The sequence below is a fragment of the Barbus barbus genome (genome assembly GCF_936440315.1).
Source record: "Barbus barbus genome assembly, chromosome: 30".
NCBI classification, from domain to species: Eukaryota; Metazoa; Chordata; class Actinopteri; order Cypriniformes; family Cyprinidae; genus Barbus; species Barbus barbus.
Window position 1 is genome coordinate 24,475,296 of NC_136758.1, and position 18,056 is coordinate 24,493,351.

The following is an 18,056-nucleotide window of genomic DNA, read 5'->3' on the forward strand; positions in this document are numbered from 1 at the left end:
TTACATATAAACAAAAAATATACAATTTTTAAATATATATTTGTATGTATACGTGTGTGTGTGTGTATATATGTATAGAGAGAGAGAGAATGTGTGCTCAACTGTCTTAAAAAATAATGGCAGACATATTTTATTTATGCAAAACTTTGTTTTACGTATTTTCCTTTTTAATTCTGAGGTGAAATATGACTTGCTTTGGTGATTCACCTCATAGGATTTACAAACCTGCTGCAGCTCAATAAATGAGCAGATTTTAACATCTTGTTTAAATAACCTCTTTTGCTCCCAGCATGTCAAGGAAAGTAGGTGCAATCTGCCTAAAAAGTGTCTTTTGTATTGTTTTAAATTGGTTAGCATGATCTTGGCAAACTGAACCTGTCTCTGGGTGATTAATTGCCGCAACATTAGACAAGCACCGCAGTGTTGGAGAAATGGCCTTCACAGTAATGTTAGATGAGCTGGCAACCCAAGACTGTGAAAACAGTCCAGACTGAATACCCTTGAATGGAACCGATACACCCCTTCAGCTGAGGACCCTCAGGCCCCTTCATTACACTATACTGACGTGCCAGTATAAATACATATTTCAGCTTCAATCTGAGCTGATTGGGGTTTTATGCCTGATACTGCTCATGTGAAATGTGGTGTAAACACTGAGCTGTTCAGACAGACAGCAGGGAGTGCGCGCAGAGGGCACATTAACGGACGTCCTGCGGCAGAGTTTCAGGGTGCGTGCTCATCCTCCTCGGATGAATAAGGTGAACATCACTGGTAGACGACCTCAGTGTCCTTTAGCTGAACTCCATATGGTAATGTACAGTGCAGTTTAAGTACGCTGAATCCTTAAGTGATAGGTTGGCAAATGTGGAGTTTTGAGATAATCACCTGGTATCTAATTGTTACCTTGTGTCAGTCCCCAAATGCACGTTTGAATTTATTAGTAAAGTAAAAATTGTGTAAACAGTAAAGGTATACACCTTGCACACCTGAAAAATCATTTTGTGCAGAATTTTTTTAACATACATTCACTGAATGTTCTTGGACGCTATGGTAGAATGCATGATTTTTCACTTTTTTTAGTAATAAAAAGATTAAGTATTGTGTTAAATAAACATTAATTGTAATAAGCAGAATCATTCATTCTCAGCAAATTTGTGGTATTTGTTTAATTCTATATTAGTTAATTTTATTATTGGCTTTAACATCAGCCACTTATGAAACTTGGTTTAAAAAAAATCATAAATTGTTGCATTGATTTCTAAGTGACAATTTATGTAACAATATTTTTACAAATTATTTACACAAAGCAATGGGAACTCATTCATTAAACACATGAATTTGTTTATTTATTATTAAATAAGAACAATCAACTAAATGATTTACACACACTTGATTGGTTTCATCCCAGTTTGATCAAGCTTGCTGAAAAATGATACTGAATTTGGCTTTGTGTATGAATGCAAGACTTTGAAAATTTAATCTATCGCTGTCTTTATTGTTTCAGGAAAAGCCAGACGCCACCTAAAGCATCTGTTGCTTTTACTGGAAGTGTACAACCAGAAGAACCAGCTTTCATGAAGCCACTGAATGAACAGGAGAACCAGGCAGAACATATATGTGTGGCGTCTTCCAGCTCGGCTGTGCAAAGAGCCAATGAGATGCTGCAGGATCTGGGGCGGCTTAAAAATGAGATGAGGAGTCTAATGCAGGTGAGAGCTTCAGAAATCATTGCTAACTTTCACACTTTCACACTATAGTCCTTCTTTGGATAGTCCTTCTTTGGCTTTAGTTACTAGAATAGATCTCTGCAGTGGCATTGGCCAAACCAATTAAAACTTGAATTGCTGTCTTCTAATTTTTCGATATTCTCAAACAGGTCGATGGCTAAAGTGGCTTTTTACTGTCATACTACAATATATATACACGATCACACCACCCTGTCCAACTCTTGGCATTGATCAGCAGGTTTCTGGTCATTTAAAACGGCCCAATGACAGTCAAAGTGTTGAGCTCCAGATCGAGTTAATCTAATTGGAATGGAACCATTGATGAAATCAAGCTGAGACACGGAACCGAGACATTCGTGTCTCATTGACCAGACAGAAATTTTTCCAATTGTTTCTTCCCTTTGCCACCCACACTAATAAATTACAGCGCCTCTTCGTTCTTACCAAATGTGCCACTGCCTGTTTCCATCCATTACTGTCACCCTCGCTCTCCCAATAAGCCATTGAGTTTCCAGGCACGTCTTTTGCGACTGAAAAATTCCATCAGCCCAGAATAATGTAACATACAGCAAATGACATATTAGCATATAATTGAGGATGCAGGATTTGAATGCTCTTTGGCCGCTGTCAGAGAAGCATTGTCGGTCTCTCTCTCTCTCTTTCTCTCTCTGTCTCTCTCTCTCTCACGAACTGAGACAGCCAAGTCACTAGTCTTTCCTTCTGGCCGGTTTTAATGGAATGTCACTCACATTGCACAATATTATGTGCCTGTTCGCTATATCCCATAATTTTTGGGCCATTTTTCTAATACGAAAGTGTTGTACAGGTACTAAAATTTTTCCTCTGGTACATATTATTACTCGCTGACCTGTATTATTTGCATATATGTAAAGTCCAAACTTCATTTTGTAGTTTTCAACTAAGACTCTGTATCTCGGTCCTTGTCCTTCCAGCCTGCTGATGCGTTTCCTGTGCAGAATGCCAAGTCGAACCAGAAAAGCAGGAGCAGCCATCTCGCCCCCTCTGCCACGGCCCCGCCTCCTTCCACAACCCCCATCTCCGTGGTAGGTTCCCATGGCAACCCCATCCTCTGCAGTTCCAGGTTTACGAGCCTTCTCCTCTGTGCAGTTTCTATCCACAACAACAGAATGACACAATTGTACCTTTTGTATCCTGCAATTTCAGCCCTGCTGTTATTCAGAGCCCGCTCCGATAAATCAGTGTTATCACTCGTTTACACCTGGGCTTCAGAATAAATGTGCGCCGCCCCTCCCAAATGCAGCCACAGCAAATTTCGGGATTCGTTTTGTTAGGATTGTTTCTCTTTTTTTGTCAGAGTCAATAATTGCATCCACCGATTTTGGTTCCAATTTGTGTGATCAAAATTAATTTTTAGAAATTACCGCACTATACTTTTATCGGTCTGTCCGTCCGTCCGTCCGTCTGTCTGTCTTAAGAACAAATTTATACGCACATGTGTTATGTAGACAGCATGTTAAAGCTGTCATGCTGCTATTTTCTCCTTCTCGGAAGGCGATGATGTAGTCAAAACATCTGGTAGTATGGGTTTTCCAGAAAATGTGTATTCTCCCTGGACTGTACCTCACGTAAATACTGCCGTGTATTGAGCATGTTATTTTCTGACAGAGATCAATTTCAGTTTCAATTTCAAATTACGTGGATTTGATCGTAAGGTAATGATTTTTTTTTTTTAATCCGACAAATATTAAGTGAAGTGATTGATACCCATGAGTGTGTTATGTTGATGTTTTTAGCTCTAATATTCCAACCAGCCAGCCAGTTTGTGATGGACATGGTAATGTGCGTTAGAGGAAAACTATGTTTGATATTTGGGTGATTATAAAATGTGCTGGAGACATTCTAAATGCCTTTTGCATAATCATTATACTTTTTCACGGAAAGTTGATTTCGTGGCTTAAATAAATTACATGTTACTCAGAGGCTGACATGTTTGGCTTGTCAAAATTCAGCTGTTGCCAATTCATTGAGTTAATTTTTATTTATTTTTTTACCAAGAAAGGAGTGGTAAATGTGCATTTCAAGTAGTTTTTATCGTCTCTTATATCAAAAATGTAGATCTAAATAATAGTTATATAGTTACACTATGTGTGTGTGTATATATATATATACATACACACACTCGGCCATTCCAAATAATCAACTTAGTTCTTCTTTAACCATGATGACCCACTTTCTCTTGAGATTCAGTTCTTGGACAGATGTCCAGACATTTTCCTTTAAAATTCCCTGGTATAATACAGAATTCATTGTTCCATAAATGATGGCAAGCCGTCCTGGCCCAGAAGCAGCAAAACAGGCCCAAACCATGATACTAACACCACCATGTTTCAGAGATGGGATAAGGTTCTTATGATGGAATGCAGTGTTTTTCTTTCTCCAAACATAACGCTTCTCATTTAAACCAAATTTTTTATTTTTTTTTGGTCTCATCCGTCCACAAAACATTTCTCCAGTAGCCATCTGGCTTGTGCACATGATCTTTAGCAAACTGAAGACTGGCAGTAATGTTCTTTTTGGAGAGCAGTGGCTTTCTCCTTGCAACTCTGCCATGCTCACCATGGTTGTTCTCCTGATGGTGGACTCATGAACATTAACATTAGCCAATGTGAGAAAGGACTTTAGATGCTTAGTAGTTATCTTGGGTTTCTTTGCAACTGCACATACTATTGCATGTCTTGCTTTTTTGGAGTGATCTTTGTTGGTCGACCACTCATAGGGAGGGTAACATTGGTCTTGAATTTCCTCCATTTATACACAATCTGTATAAGACGTTATTGTAACGTTTTCCAGCCAGATGAGCAACAACAGCTCTTTTTCTGAAGACCTCAGAGAACTCCTTTGTTCGGGCCATGATTCACTTCCACAAGCATGATCAAAATTTGATAGATACCTGTTCTTTAAATAAAACGGCACACATTGACACCTGCTAGTCATCTCATTGATTGAAAACACCTCTGAACAGATGGACTCTAATTTCACCCTCAAATTAACTGCTAATCCTAGAGATCCACATACTTTGGCCACTCACAGCTCATTTTCCTGAATAAATAAATGACAAAGTATATATTTTTTTTTGATTGGTTCTCTTTGTCAGCCTTCAGGACTTTCAGGATATAAAAGTCTGATGATCGTTTGGGTTATCTTTATGCAGAAATATAGAAAATTCTAAAGGGTTCACAGACTTTCAAGCACCACGGTATTTAATATGAATTACCACACTACATACTTTAATTCGTCTCTCTGTTTGCCTGTCTAAATATGACAGAAAGACAGATAGATAGACAGACAGACAGACAGATAGATAGATAGATAGATAGATAGATAGATAGACAGATAGATAGACAGATAGATAGATAGATAGATAGATAGATAGATAGATAGATAGATAGATAGATAGATAGATAGATAGATAGATAGATAGATAGATAGATAGATAGATAGATAGATAGATAGAATTATTAGAGTTACCACACTGCATACTTTAACCAAACAAACTCGCTCTACCCTAGAATTGGCAGATGATCTCGTAAACATCTTGCGGATGTGGCCCCATGCCCTCTTTTGCTTAATAACACTCAGTATATCATAAGAACAGAAAGTACTGCTGTAAGAAAATCTATCGAAGCTCCTGATTAATAGTATTCTAGCGCCTCCGTTGTGGCTGAATGTTTGACAGGAGCACAGGGTTGAGGTTAGAGAGTCCCTCGTCAAAGCGAGCCTGCCAGAGCAGCATCTGCCGGCCCATGTAATGGATTTATGGAGCTCTCCGACAGATTTATATTCAGGAGAGGATGAGAGGGAGAGACAGCCAAGGACCCTGGCTGCCCACTTTCGTGCTTGCCGAGAAGGAACGTGACACATATACTACAGGGAAAGATGCAGCAGCTCGGGCGAGATTTACACCGGGCTAGTGCAGCAGTCACCTGTATTTGATCTTGAACTTGCACATTTCAAGTTTTTAAAGGAATCACCACTTTTATTCAGCAGGGGTGCATTCATTTAATCAAAAATGACAGCAAAGATGTTACAAAATATTTCTGTTTGAAATAAATGCTGCTCTTTTGACTTCTATTCTTAAAAATAAATCAAAGTTTCAACAAAAATATTAGCAGTATATGGGAAATGTTTCTTGAGCAGCAAATCAGCATATTAGAATGATTTTTAAAGGATCATGTGACACTAAAAACTCAAGTAATGATGCTGAAAGTGCAGCTTTGCATCACAGGAATAAATCACATTTCATAATAGATTAATATAGAAAACAGTTATTTTAAATTGTAATAATATTTCACAATATTTTACTGCATTTTTGATCAAATAAATGCAAAGACATTTTAATAAAAAATTAGCTTAATAATTTATAAGTAATTATTATATAATATTTATTCTGTATAATATGCACCAATCAGCTATTCAATAAGAATAAAATCTGTTTTGGAGTGAGACAGATGAAAATGTTGGCACAGCAAATAAAAATCTGAACTACTGGCCTATCAGCAAAAAAGCCAGAGCCCTGAAAATGCTTCCGAACGCCTTTGGAAAAAAACAACGGTGCTCACCCTAATGGCTCATAGCAGCATTCCATTAAACATATTTATCATATTTATTCTCTGGAGCGCCTCTCTTACAAAGACAGTTTGTTTTTCCCCTCAAAATATACACAGTCATTTAAATGCATCCAATATCTTTCAATCTTCCCTCCTCTCTCGCAGCCCCCAGAGCCGGTTGATGCAATTGCCGTCAGGGCTGCTCCTTTAAACAGAGCCAGCATTCTGAAGAGCATCCAGCCGCCCACATCCATGTTTGAGGATGCAGGACTGGTCCTGAAGCAGGTGAGGCAGAGCAAGAAGGTTCTGGAAGAAAACTTGGAAGCCATTTTGAGAGCCACAGATGGAGAGGTGCTTCACACGCAGTTAGAGGCACTGTCGAAAAACAGGTATGCTATGTCCTTGTACACAAAAGTAGCAAAGTATTGTACAGTATGGACACTACCTTGATGGTAATACCATGGTATTGATCATTTTTGCTTACCGTTTAATTTAAATAGCATAGTATAAGAATACAGTGATCACTGAAAGGGTAGACTTTTTTTCTTTTCTTTTTGATTTCTCATGAGTATCAGTGTTGACATCGGGGAAAAATCCGGCACAAGAAGTTGTAGCGCTGTAGCAAATTTCCCTGTGCCTCTGAGAGCGCTGCTGGTTAACTTCTGCATGTTTTCATGCTTCTGAAAGTTTGGCCATGCTGAGGCGGTGAACCGGTATGCGATTTTGATTGACAGCTGGCCTCAGAGCACACTCCAGGCAGGAAAGGGCTAAACCAAACGGAACCATCACCGTGATTGGCATCTGTCAGAGGAGGCCTCTACCCAGATGCTGCCAAAGCGACGCTCCATCTCAATATATTCCCCCCGTAACATCACCTCTGAGAGCAGGGCACGATACCACCTGAGGTTAACAGCTCTGCCATCACATTAAACCCCACACAGAATATTATATTAAAGTTAACTAACAAAAAGGCAAGCACGTTTGTCAGCCACGTGAGGTTTTAATCAAATTTGAATGCTCACTATTCTATAAAGATTATCACAGTTTTAGCTTTTATGAACTGTATTAATCTTTGGGCAAGTGGTTCGAAATTCAAATCCATCTTTCCATCACCCATTTTTCTTTGAGAGGAGTGCGTGACGTTTTCAGTCAGTCCTAGTCATAATACAATTAATGGAATAGTTCAACTAAAAATTTATTTTTATCTGTTTTATCTAAAAATCTGTTTGTCTGCCTGTCTCTCTGTCTAAACAAATTACATTGTTAGTTCTGTAACAATGTGATAGGTGATTATTAGTAATTAAATAAGCAAAAAAAAAAAAAAAAACACTATGAAAATGTCATTTTAATTAATGAATGTATTTTCGTTAAGAATGTATAAAACTATAAATACATTTTTAATCAGGCACCAAATACAAATTTGTTTGCATATGTATGCATCACATTTTTTTTCTGGTGAACACGAGGTTGAGAGTAAACGATGACAGAATTTTCGTTTTTTGGTATGGAAAAAACTGTGAAGACTCTTCAAAAATGTCTTCTTTTGTGTTTCACAGATAAAAAATAACCACGTTTTGGAATGAGTTTAGGTATGACACTTTCATATTCAGGTCAGTGAAGTCAGACCTGCACCTCGGTCACAGCATGGTGTCGTCGCTACAGACTCTCCACCAGGAGATTATGTCACTGTGAATTATGAGTTCGCTTTTGTTTGCAGCTTTTAAAACGCATAACGCTCAGAGCCAGGCGAAGTGGTTAGAGGGATGTTTTTGCTGGGGTAGAGTCTCACAGAGAGGAGTAACTCTTTAAAGCAGGAGGTCAGACTCAATCTTACCATTCTGCCTGCTCTCAGTGTGACATTACCCCAGATCCCCCAGGCACAGAGCAGCTAATGGCTTGTGATACACCACGAGCCATAGTCGCTGCCCACATCATGCACATTTCTAAAGATACAGAGAGATAGAGATGTGGCAGCGGCAGAGTGCTAAAGCAGCAGTTTAAAAACTGAAATGGAGAAGGCCGCCCCAGGACTCCTGTCTGTTATATGATGCGGAGGCTGTGAGAGCAGAAAGAACAGCAGTGTTCTCGCTCTTACCTCAGGCTCAGAGCAACGGCAGTGCTGGAAAGATCACAGGGAACCGTTTGATGGCCAAATATTTTACAGTATTGTAATTAGTGGTCGACTGATTCACACTGGGCTACAAAAGTCTGAGACCGCTAGTGAAAATGCTTCTGCTTTACCTTTTTTTCCAATGTAGTACAAATTTGATTCTTACAAATTAAATTATCATAACAAATTTAGTAGAATGTTGAATTAGTGACTCCTATTGCTTTAACAACAGCAATGAGTGTTGTTATTGATGATGATGAACATAATAATAATAATTATTATTATTATTATTGTAATCATCCTTAATAGCGACAAATTTAATTTCAGCCATTTTTGGATAGCTAATTTGCTAAAAAAAAATAACCAATTTGATTTCTAATTAGCTAATAATAATAATAACATTTGATTTGTAAAAAATTTAATAATACAAAATTAATAATAATAATAATAACAACAGCAACAATAATACATTTCAGCATTTATTGTTTCATGTGCTAATTATAATAACAACATTGGTTGTTGATGATAATAGTAATAATAAAAATAATAATAAATTATTTTTTGTAGTGCTGGGCAATGATTAATTAATTGCCTCCAAAATAAAAGTTTTTGGTGACATAATATATGTGTGTGTACTGTGTATATTTATTATGTATATATAAAGACACGCACATACAGTATTTGTTTAGAAAATATTAACATGTATTTATATATATATATATATATATATATATATATTTATATTCATATAATTTATATTATATAAATATGTTGAATATATAAAGATAATATTTTCTTAAATATATGCATGCATGTGCGTGTATTTATATATATATATATACATAATAAATATACACAGTACACGCATATATTATGTAAACAAAAACTTTTATTTTGAATGCGATTAATCGTTACACAGCACTATTTTTTAGCATGTTTGCATCTCATTTGCAAATAATAATAATGGGAATTTTTGTTGTAGTTGATGATATATTTTATATTTTAGAACTGAGAGGGGAAAGCCACCGCTTCTGTTAATTTGGAGGCATAGTTTTTCTATGAAATAATTTGAATATATTGATATAATTTGATATGGCTGATAAATGACCAAATATCATCTTACACATCAACAGTATCATATATAAATCTAATCAGTTTTATAATATCCTTTTAAATATTAAATACATAACACCGATTGTCAAATGTGTTCTCTATTTACATGAAATTATTTTGTCCTGTTTGTTTTGTTGACACTGTGCTTTTGTTTTAAGCTGAAAGCTTCACCGCAGCCACGCACCGGTGGGGTCTGCTTTTTTGTCCCCCTCCGGCACCTCTCAAACCCGTCTCAGTATCCAAGCTCCTCAACCAAAATGTCAGCCTCAATGTTAATTGTCTCCAAAATGGCAGGCGCAATCAGCCCGGCGTGTGCATGAAAACACAAGCGCGCTGATTGATGCTGCTGCCTCTCCCTGCTCTAATGGCTTTGATCTTTTCCTCAGCTGAAAGGTCGCAGGGATTGAGGTGCCAGATGCTGTTCTGCTCTCCGCCGTTCACCGGTTTCGCCCGCGCCGCAGCGAGAGAGCTCTTCACGTCGTGCTTTATGTGCAGGGCTTGATGGATTCATTCATTTGAGGAAGTGACACTGCAAAACGAGTCTGAAGTTCGATTTTATTCCCGCCATCCATCGCGGTGAAATATTAATGAGGGCATTTGCAAACTTTCAGATCTTTTTTTGTTCTCCTTCATTATGCGCCACGGCCCCCCTCTGAAAAAGTTACACCTCACACTTGGGTAAAGGCAATATTTTCTCAGTTTGAGTTTCAATGACTTTGTAATTGTAATTATCCCATGTACTGAAAATGAAAACTCATGAAGGCTGTTGCATAATTCAACAGATGGCGGAGACTTTGGCTTTCGGAGTCAGTAGTGAGATTTATCACTCCTCTCGCTGCTTAGAACTGACTTTCTTGATGTTTCCTGCCGTCTCCGCTCATAATAGTTACGGTTTCTTTCCGTCAGTAGCTGAGGCTTGGAGTTCGACCTGTATTATGTTCAAGTTTCCCGTCGACTTACATCATAACTTTCAAGTGAAAAGACGGTCTTATTATCGAGTTATGTAATTGGTAGTTGTGTCAACTGCTCCTCAAAGAGCTCTTGATGATTCTGGTAATTACCCTGAGAATTACATCCGTTATTAACCTCAGAGATTATGTGCTTTTATCGTTCATCAGGGACCAAGTGTTTGGGTTTGATGTCTGCCGAAGTCACTGATTTCTAGACAGTTATACTCCTGATATTGTGTCGAGTATTTCTCAGCTTTGAAATCGTTTCGCTTCTGTTTTTACTTGCTTTTGATCTTACTGTACTTGAGCAATATAGTACCAGTGGTTTTATGTGTTTGTGTCAGTGTGTCATCTGTGCTAAGAATGTGCAAATTTACTGCACATGCAAACAGTTCTGTAAAAGCTTTAAATGGTTTTGAAAGAAGTCTCTTATGCTCACGAAGGCTGCATTTATTTGATTTAAAAATACAGTAAATACTCTAATATTGTGATGTTATTATGATTCACGATTTGCTGCTCAAGAAACATTTATTATTATTATTATAAATATCGAAAACAGTTGTCTGCTTAATTTTTTGTGGAAATTGGGATGCATTTTGTTTTAGATTGAGTAGAAAGATCAAAAGGTCACATCATTTATTTGAAATAGAAAACTTTTTTTTTGAAGAAATTTTAATTAAATTAATGTGTCTTTGCTGAATAAAAATATTAATTTCTTAAAAAAAAAAATTCTGAACCCTCAAGTTCACCATAAAAAAATGCATACATATGCAAACAAATTTGTATTTGGTGCCTGATTAAAAATTGCTTTATAGTCTTATTTATTCTTAATGAAAATATCTCTATTAAAATTATATATTTTCATAGAGATAGATAGATAGATAGATAGATAGATAGATAGATAGATAGATAGATAGATAGATAGATAGATAGATAGATAGACAATATTTAACTTTTTTTTTTATTTTTATGAATAATTGTTCATAGATTTTATGTATTTAGATATTTGAATTCCAGTTGTAAATATTTTATCTGTAATTTTCGTGAGCATAAATTTGTAGCAAACCAGCTTTTAAATAAAACTATTTCAACTCTATACGGTACACTCATAATTCTGATATTTGCCCATCAGCAGTGATTGAGGCTTCTTTCATCTCTTTCTAGAGCCTCCAAGAGTTTTTACATGCGCTCATTTCGTTCTCTCCTGATCTCTCATGAATTTCTCAGTTTTGCAGAGGAAATGTGAATAAAGCGAGGTGCTAAATAGTCTTTACGGCTCATTTTCCACTTTTTTCCCCTCCCGGGAAGCCCAAATTTACTGGATAATAAGGAGTTTAAAGGGGCTCAGTTGAAGAACGGTGAAGAAAAAGCGGGTAGTCAAAAGAGGTTAATTGAAGGTCATTCTCGCCGCTCAAATCAATTGTGCTCCATTTGGAATCACAAGTGTCTTCAAGCATCATCTGATTAGGCAAATCCATCACACGGCAGACACACGGCAGGCGTCGCACTGTGACAGGGCTTTTATGGGCAGCCAGGGCCTTCATCTGAGAGCCTGCTTGTGTCGAGAGCGGCTTGTGAGATTTTGCGGGCAGCTGTGTGTGTCCGTGGATCAGTGAGTCCTTGTGTCCTCTGTTTTTCTGTGGCTAACTCTTTGTGTGTGTGTTTGTGGACAGGGTCCATTGGATATTGGGTAAGGATCAGCAGAGCTTCATTCTCTTTGTGTTTTTTTTTTTTCCATGGCCAGCTGTTGTAGGTTTCAGCCCAGGCTCAGAATCTGCACCGCTCTGCCACGTTCTCCCATCAGCATCTCTTCCAGGCTCTGGCCTCTGGCTCCATTGGGAGGCCTCCCTTTATGCTGCACTGTGTGTAATATCTATCCACCCACAATCCAAACGCTCTTCCTAATCGCAATTATACAAAAAGAGTAGGTTTTGATGTTGTGGAAAAAGCAATGACACTTTGAATTTTCATTAATCAATGGTAGGGATGGATCATCCATAAACCGTCTAGTCAGTTAGTGAATCTGACTACATTAGCAGTTGTTATTGTTATTATTATTATTATTTGTCTAATCTTTTTATTCAATTTACTATAGTGTTTAAATATTTTATAGTGTTTTTTTATTTGTTAATGAATTACATATATATATATATATATATATATATATAAATATATATATATATATATATATATATATATATATATATATATATATATATATATATTAAATGTTTATTTCTAGTTAAAATGTTTATTTCTTTTTTAAAAAATGGTGGTTTTATTATTATTAATAATAATATCTATAATAATAATTATTATTATTTTTCCAATATTTATTTAAAATTTATTTTCAGTTTTTTTTTTTTTTACAAACATTTTTAATATTGTTATATATGTTTTAATAAAAATATGTAATAATAACAATTATTCTTATGTTTTTTAAAACATTATTATTGTATCATGTTTTTTATTATTTAATTGTTTTTAAATGTTTGGTTATTATTCATTTTTAAATCATTTAAAAATGTGTTTTCTTTTATTTTTTAATATCTATATTAATTTAATTTCAAATGAAAATAATAATAATTATTATTATTATAGATATTATATATCGATATCTGAATATTATTTTAAAAATATTTTCTCATTTTTAATTCTTTCAAAAAAATTATATTTTTATCTATTTTAATAAAAATATCTTGATAATTATTATGTTTATATTATATGTATTATATTAGATTATGTTTTTTATTAGTACTGTATGTGTTTATTTGTATTTTTTATATATTTTTAATTATAGTTAAAAATAGTTTGTTATTTGATTATTAGCTTCAGTGCATTAATGCTGACATGCAGACAGTGTTCTATGCTTCAGCAGCTCAGCAAAATACTCTCTGAAAAGTTGCAATTCTTCCCATTTAAATCAGTGTTGTTTTCGCCAGACACATTTAGATGAATGTCTTTGGCATCATGTCACGCTGTTTTTGAGCATCCCACCTAGAGTGTTGCATTTTAGGGAAATATGCTGTAGTGCACATCCCTAGTTTTCTCATCTTTTGGCCCCATGAGCGTCACTTTCAGAAACCCTTGCATTTTATTTCCTTTAGGTTCTTATGACATCCCTTCAGTGTAATTGCAGCGGGGTTTTTTTTTTGGCATAGCATGAACTCGTTGTGTTTAAGGGTGTGCCCTTAAACACAAACCCACATAAGCACACACTTCCTTTTTCAGCAATTATAAACCCTCTGAGCAGAAATTCAGAGATGAAAAGAGGAAAAGGGAAGCATGCATTAGATACATGGGCTGTCGGCGGTTCAAAGCAGCAGTTGGACGGCATGCTGGGATTGTCACTCGTCTCCTCATCTCTATGATTTTTACAGTGCAATAAGTGATGCAGAGATGGGCTAACAGGCCAATAGACAGCAGGGCATTAGCATAATGTGTGCAGTGGAGAAACGCTGGAAGACTGTTGCGTCTTTAAACGCAGTATGCCACATTTAGATTAGCTCTGCCTGCAGATGTCTTCCCTCGTTGGGATTGGGGTTCTCAGGATATGAAAATAAGAAACTATGCTCACAGAAGTCAAGCTAACTGTTTTTGTCCCCGTTTATGCCAAAATATGCACTGCAGCGCAAATCTGGTTTCCAATCCGTTTAGTTAATTTAGAAGATTAATCTAACTGCAATCTTACAGTTGAAGATTGGATGCACACATTTTGTTCACGTTTTGAGATCAATTTATCTCTGAAATAATTTAACTGAATTAAAAAAAATTTTTTAAAACAAAATACGTTTTGCAATAAGTAAAATCACATATTTTAAATTAAATTTGTCATGTAGCCTATAAGATGTATAGTTTGGATATAAAAGATGTTTAGTACTTTTAGAAAAAGAGTTCAATGCATAAATAGGAAAATGTACTGTAAGGTAAGGCTCTTAAAACTAATGCTCATCATAAAAAATGCATAAGATAAAATAGCGCATTGCCTTCAATAATAATACATATTGTGCAGCCCTAATATTGACATTAACATTCAAAAGTTCAGGTAGATTTTTTTAATATTTTTGAAAGAAGTCTCTTCTTTTCACCAATGCTGCATTTATTTGATTAAAAATTACTGTAAAAACAGTAATAGTGTGAAATGTTAGTAATTACTGTTTTCTATTCATATATTATTCTTTATTATTCTATTTTATGCTATTTTCTATTTTAATATATTTTAAAATGTAATTAATTTCAGTGATGCAAAGCTGAATTTTCAGCATCATTACACCAGTCTTCAGTTTCACATGATCCTTCAGAAATCATTCTAATATGCTGATTTGCTGCTTAAGAAGCATTCATTATTATTATCTATGTTAAGAACATTGAAATCCATGTTACGTATATTTTTCAGGATTTTTATAAATAATAAAAAAGTTCAAAAGAACAGCATTTATTTGAAATACAAATGTTTTGTAGCATTACAAATATTTTAACTGTCACTTTTGATCATATTAATGCATCCTTGTTAAATAAAAGTATTATATCTCTTTAAAAAAATTATATAAATCTCCATTTCATGCACTGCACACATTCAATCCATTTAAATTCTCTTAATTTAGCTTGGCTTTATTGAGCAATTCATGATTGAAGATTCGTGTTTGTGTACTAAATGAAATTCACAGCTCGGGGTAAATTCATCTCTAAAAGTAGCTGAAAATTGACCCTGAACCGTGCCTAGAGCAACACAACAAGGTTTACCATCAGGAAAAGTAGCTCTGTTGCTCGAGTTTGTAGATGAATTGTTTTTTTCTGTCATGTCTTTGAAGTCGTTGACGGCCTGTCATGTGTCTTGTCCTGTAGAGATGTCCATGAAGAGCTGAGGATAAAGAAGACAGTTGATGCCTGGATCAATACACTCAGCAAGGAGATTCAGGTGAGTTGAACTGAAAGATTTAGTCTCTCTTTCTGCCTTCAAATGCAATCTGGTGTTTCTGCACAATCTGCCACTGTTCTTTGTTCTCCGAAATACTGTTTAAAAGAGAAAATATTTGAATAATCATTAGTGCTTTTTGCCTTTGATAATGCTTGGCATTGAGCAGAGGTCTGCTATTGCTTTTCCAAGTAATCACGTGTATGATTATTTACCTGGCAGACAATAAATCGGACAAAAACTCACAACACAGCACATCAAAATTTTTAGCATTTTTTAAGTTTATATTACAGTGCACAATCTATTGAGCACACATTCAAGTGTTTGTGACTACAAGGTCCTCTGTCTCTTTCTCCTTCTCTTTGTCTTGGCAGGATGAGTTGGCGAGGGAGAGCTCTGAGAGGATTGTGGAGAGGAGCGATGCTGCAGTCTCTAAAGTGGTGCAGCAGGGCCAGGGGAGCAGGAGCGGACGTGTGGCTGGTCCGAGAGGGGGAGGAAAAGGAAGAGGGGGAGGTGAAACCTCCGCGGCAGACAAGAACACCTCTCTGAGAGGCTCAGTTAGAGCACAAGCAGAAAACACACTGGCACACAGAACCAGACCTGAAGGGAAGCGAGAGTCGGTGAGCTGGATTATATCAGTGTTATCTAATGCAGTGCCAAATGTGTTCCCAGTAACCAAACTCCTCTGATGATCTGTTGCAATGCCTAATGAGCTGCCTACCTAGACATCATACTCCTGACTATTCCAGATTGGAGGCTGTGAAATAAGATACCTCATTTCGGTCAAATTCGAAGAGAGCCGTTCACACAGAACGTGTTTTTGCTTTTAAAAATGGTAGACGCCACACAGTAGTATCCAGCTACGGCGCTGATGGAAAAGATCTCGAGACATTTAAAAAAATAATATTAATAATAATTAATGTTTTTAACTCGACAAACCATCTTTAAAAATATTGCTCATGAGGGTTTTAGGGTGTCTATGGAAAGTTAGAAAGAAAAGAATTATACAAAATATATTTTTAGGAACAATATTAATTGGAAAAATTTTTATTGAAACTCTTTTTCTTTTGGTTTATACATATCTCTCTAATAATGGGTAGAAACAAATACTTATTACTTATTAGAAATATATACTGTGTGTGTGTGTGAGTGTGTATACATGGATGGATGGATGGATGGATGGATGGATGGATAGATGGATGGATGGATGGATGGATGGATGGATGGATGGATGGATGGATGGATGGATGGATGGATGGATGGATGGATAGATAGATAGATAGATAGATAGATAGATAGATAGATAGATAGATAGATAGATAGATAGATAGATAGATAGATAGATAGATAGATAGATAGATAGATAGAATTATTATTAATATTATCAATATTATTATAATTTATCAGCCATTCAAAACTTTTTCTATCAACCAAAAATATCAAAAATAAACCAGATTGTCAAAATCACTACTTAGCTTTAACCATATTTATTATTAAATCTAATTCTGATTTATTGAATGTCTTTCAGTTTTACGACAGTCAGGCATTATTTGCTGACACCATTAAAAAATAAATAAATAAATGAAATGAGAATAAATATATAAGATTCTCTGAAATCAGTATGTTGTGGGGTTCTTGTCATTAAAAATGAAAAGCCAGGCTTACTGTTCGAGGCTTCATTTTGGTTTGGATGCTGCCTATGTTGGCAGTAGATTATGATTATATGACACTAGAGCTTTATAATTGGCTATTTGGCTGTGGTCCAAATCATCTGTCTGTTCTGTTGAAACTGATAATGAACTGTAGGATCTGCTAACCTGTTTGTTTGCAGTGTTTATTCCTGTATGTGTTGTTTACTTATCACCGTGACCTGACAAGCTCACAACACTCCCAAAATGGCCCATCTGGATGTAAACACTGTAGCTCAATACTTCTCTGTGTCTCAGTGGCATTTTCTCTAAATGAGCTGCTTTGAGCACCCATATGCTGCCCCGACACTAATTTGCTAAAAATAAAGAGCGAGAAGACGAGAGGCAGGCCTGTCTTATCTGTGTTTTGCACAAGCCTGGTCCTGTTAATGGCCGTCCATGTTGCCCGGTGTCTGTGTGGACGATTCTTAACCTAGCAACACATCCAGTGGTTATCTGAAGGTTACTATGTGTGGAAGCTGTTCAGGCATTTAATTGCTGCTTTCGGTAAAGGTGCAGTCAATCCAGACAACAGAGCACACGGTTATAAAAGGTTGAGCGTTATTAAGCTGGAGACACTCTGGGGTTGCCATGAGTTTTAGATGAAACTAAATGAAATCACTTGTCTCACTTTACATTAGCAATGTTATCATTTTCTACTTTTTAAACACATTCTGATCAGTCTTTCAGCGTGTAGTCTTTAGATATCTATATATTTAGTATATTGTGTCATGCTTGCTGTAGATATGAGTGTTTTTTTAATACATATACATATCAGTGTATAGAACTATAATGTACCATGTTTACCATAGAAATGAGTGTATTATAGTATTAGTATACCATATTCACCATATATATATATAAGTGCATTATAGCACATCATAGTTTACCATGTTTACCTTTTTTTTTTTTTTTGAAAGAAACTTTTATTCAGCAAGGGCACAGTATGTTGATCAAAAATGGC

At 35.8% G+C, this 18,056-nt stretch overlaps 1 protein-coding gene across 2 annotated transcripts in view; it reads left to right on the plus strand.

Moving 5' to 3' along the window:
- LOC306850595 (protein TALPID3-like) overlaps window positions 1-18,056 on the plus strand; it is a 115,561-nt gene that overhangs the window by 41,258 nt on the left and 56,247 nt on the right. For both annotated transcript variants that reach the window (XM_079386302.1, XM_079386303.1), the window contains exons 11-15: window positions 1,505-1,709; window positions 2,681-2,791; window positions 6,482-6,705; window positions 15,335-15,407; window positions 15,779-16,024. In XM_079386302.1, the coding sequence (XP_079242428.1) occupies window positions 1,505-1,709; window positions 2,681-2,791; window positions 6,482-6,705; window positions 15,335-15,407; window positions 15,779-16,024 (859 nt within the window). The remainder of the gene's footprint in view (window positions 1-1,504; window positions 1,710-2,680; window positions 2,792-6,481; window positions 6,706-15,334; window positions 15,408-15,778; window positions 16,025-18,056) is intronic.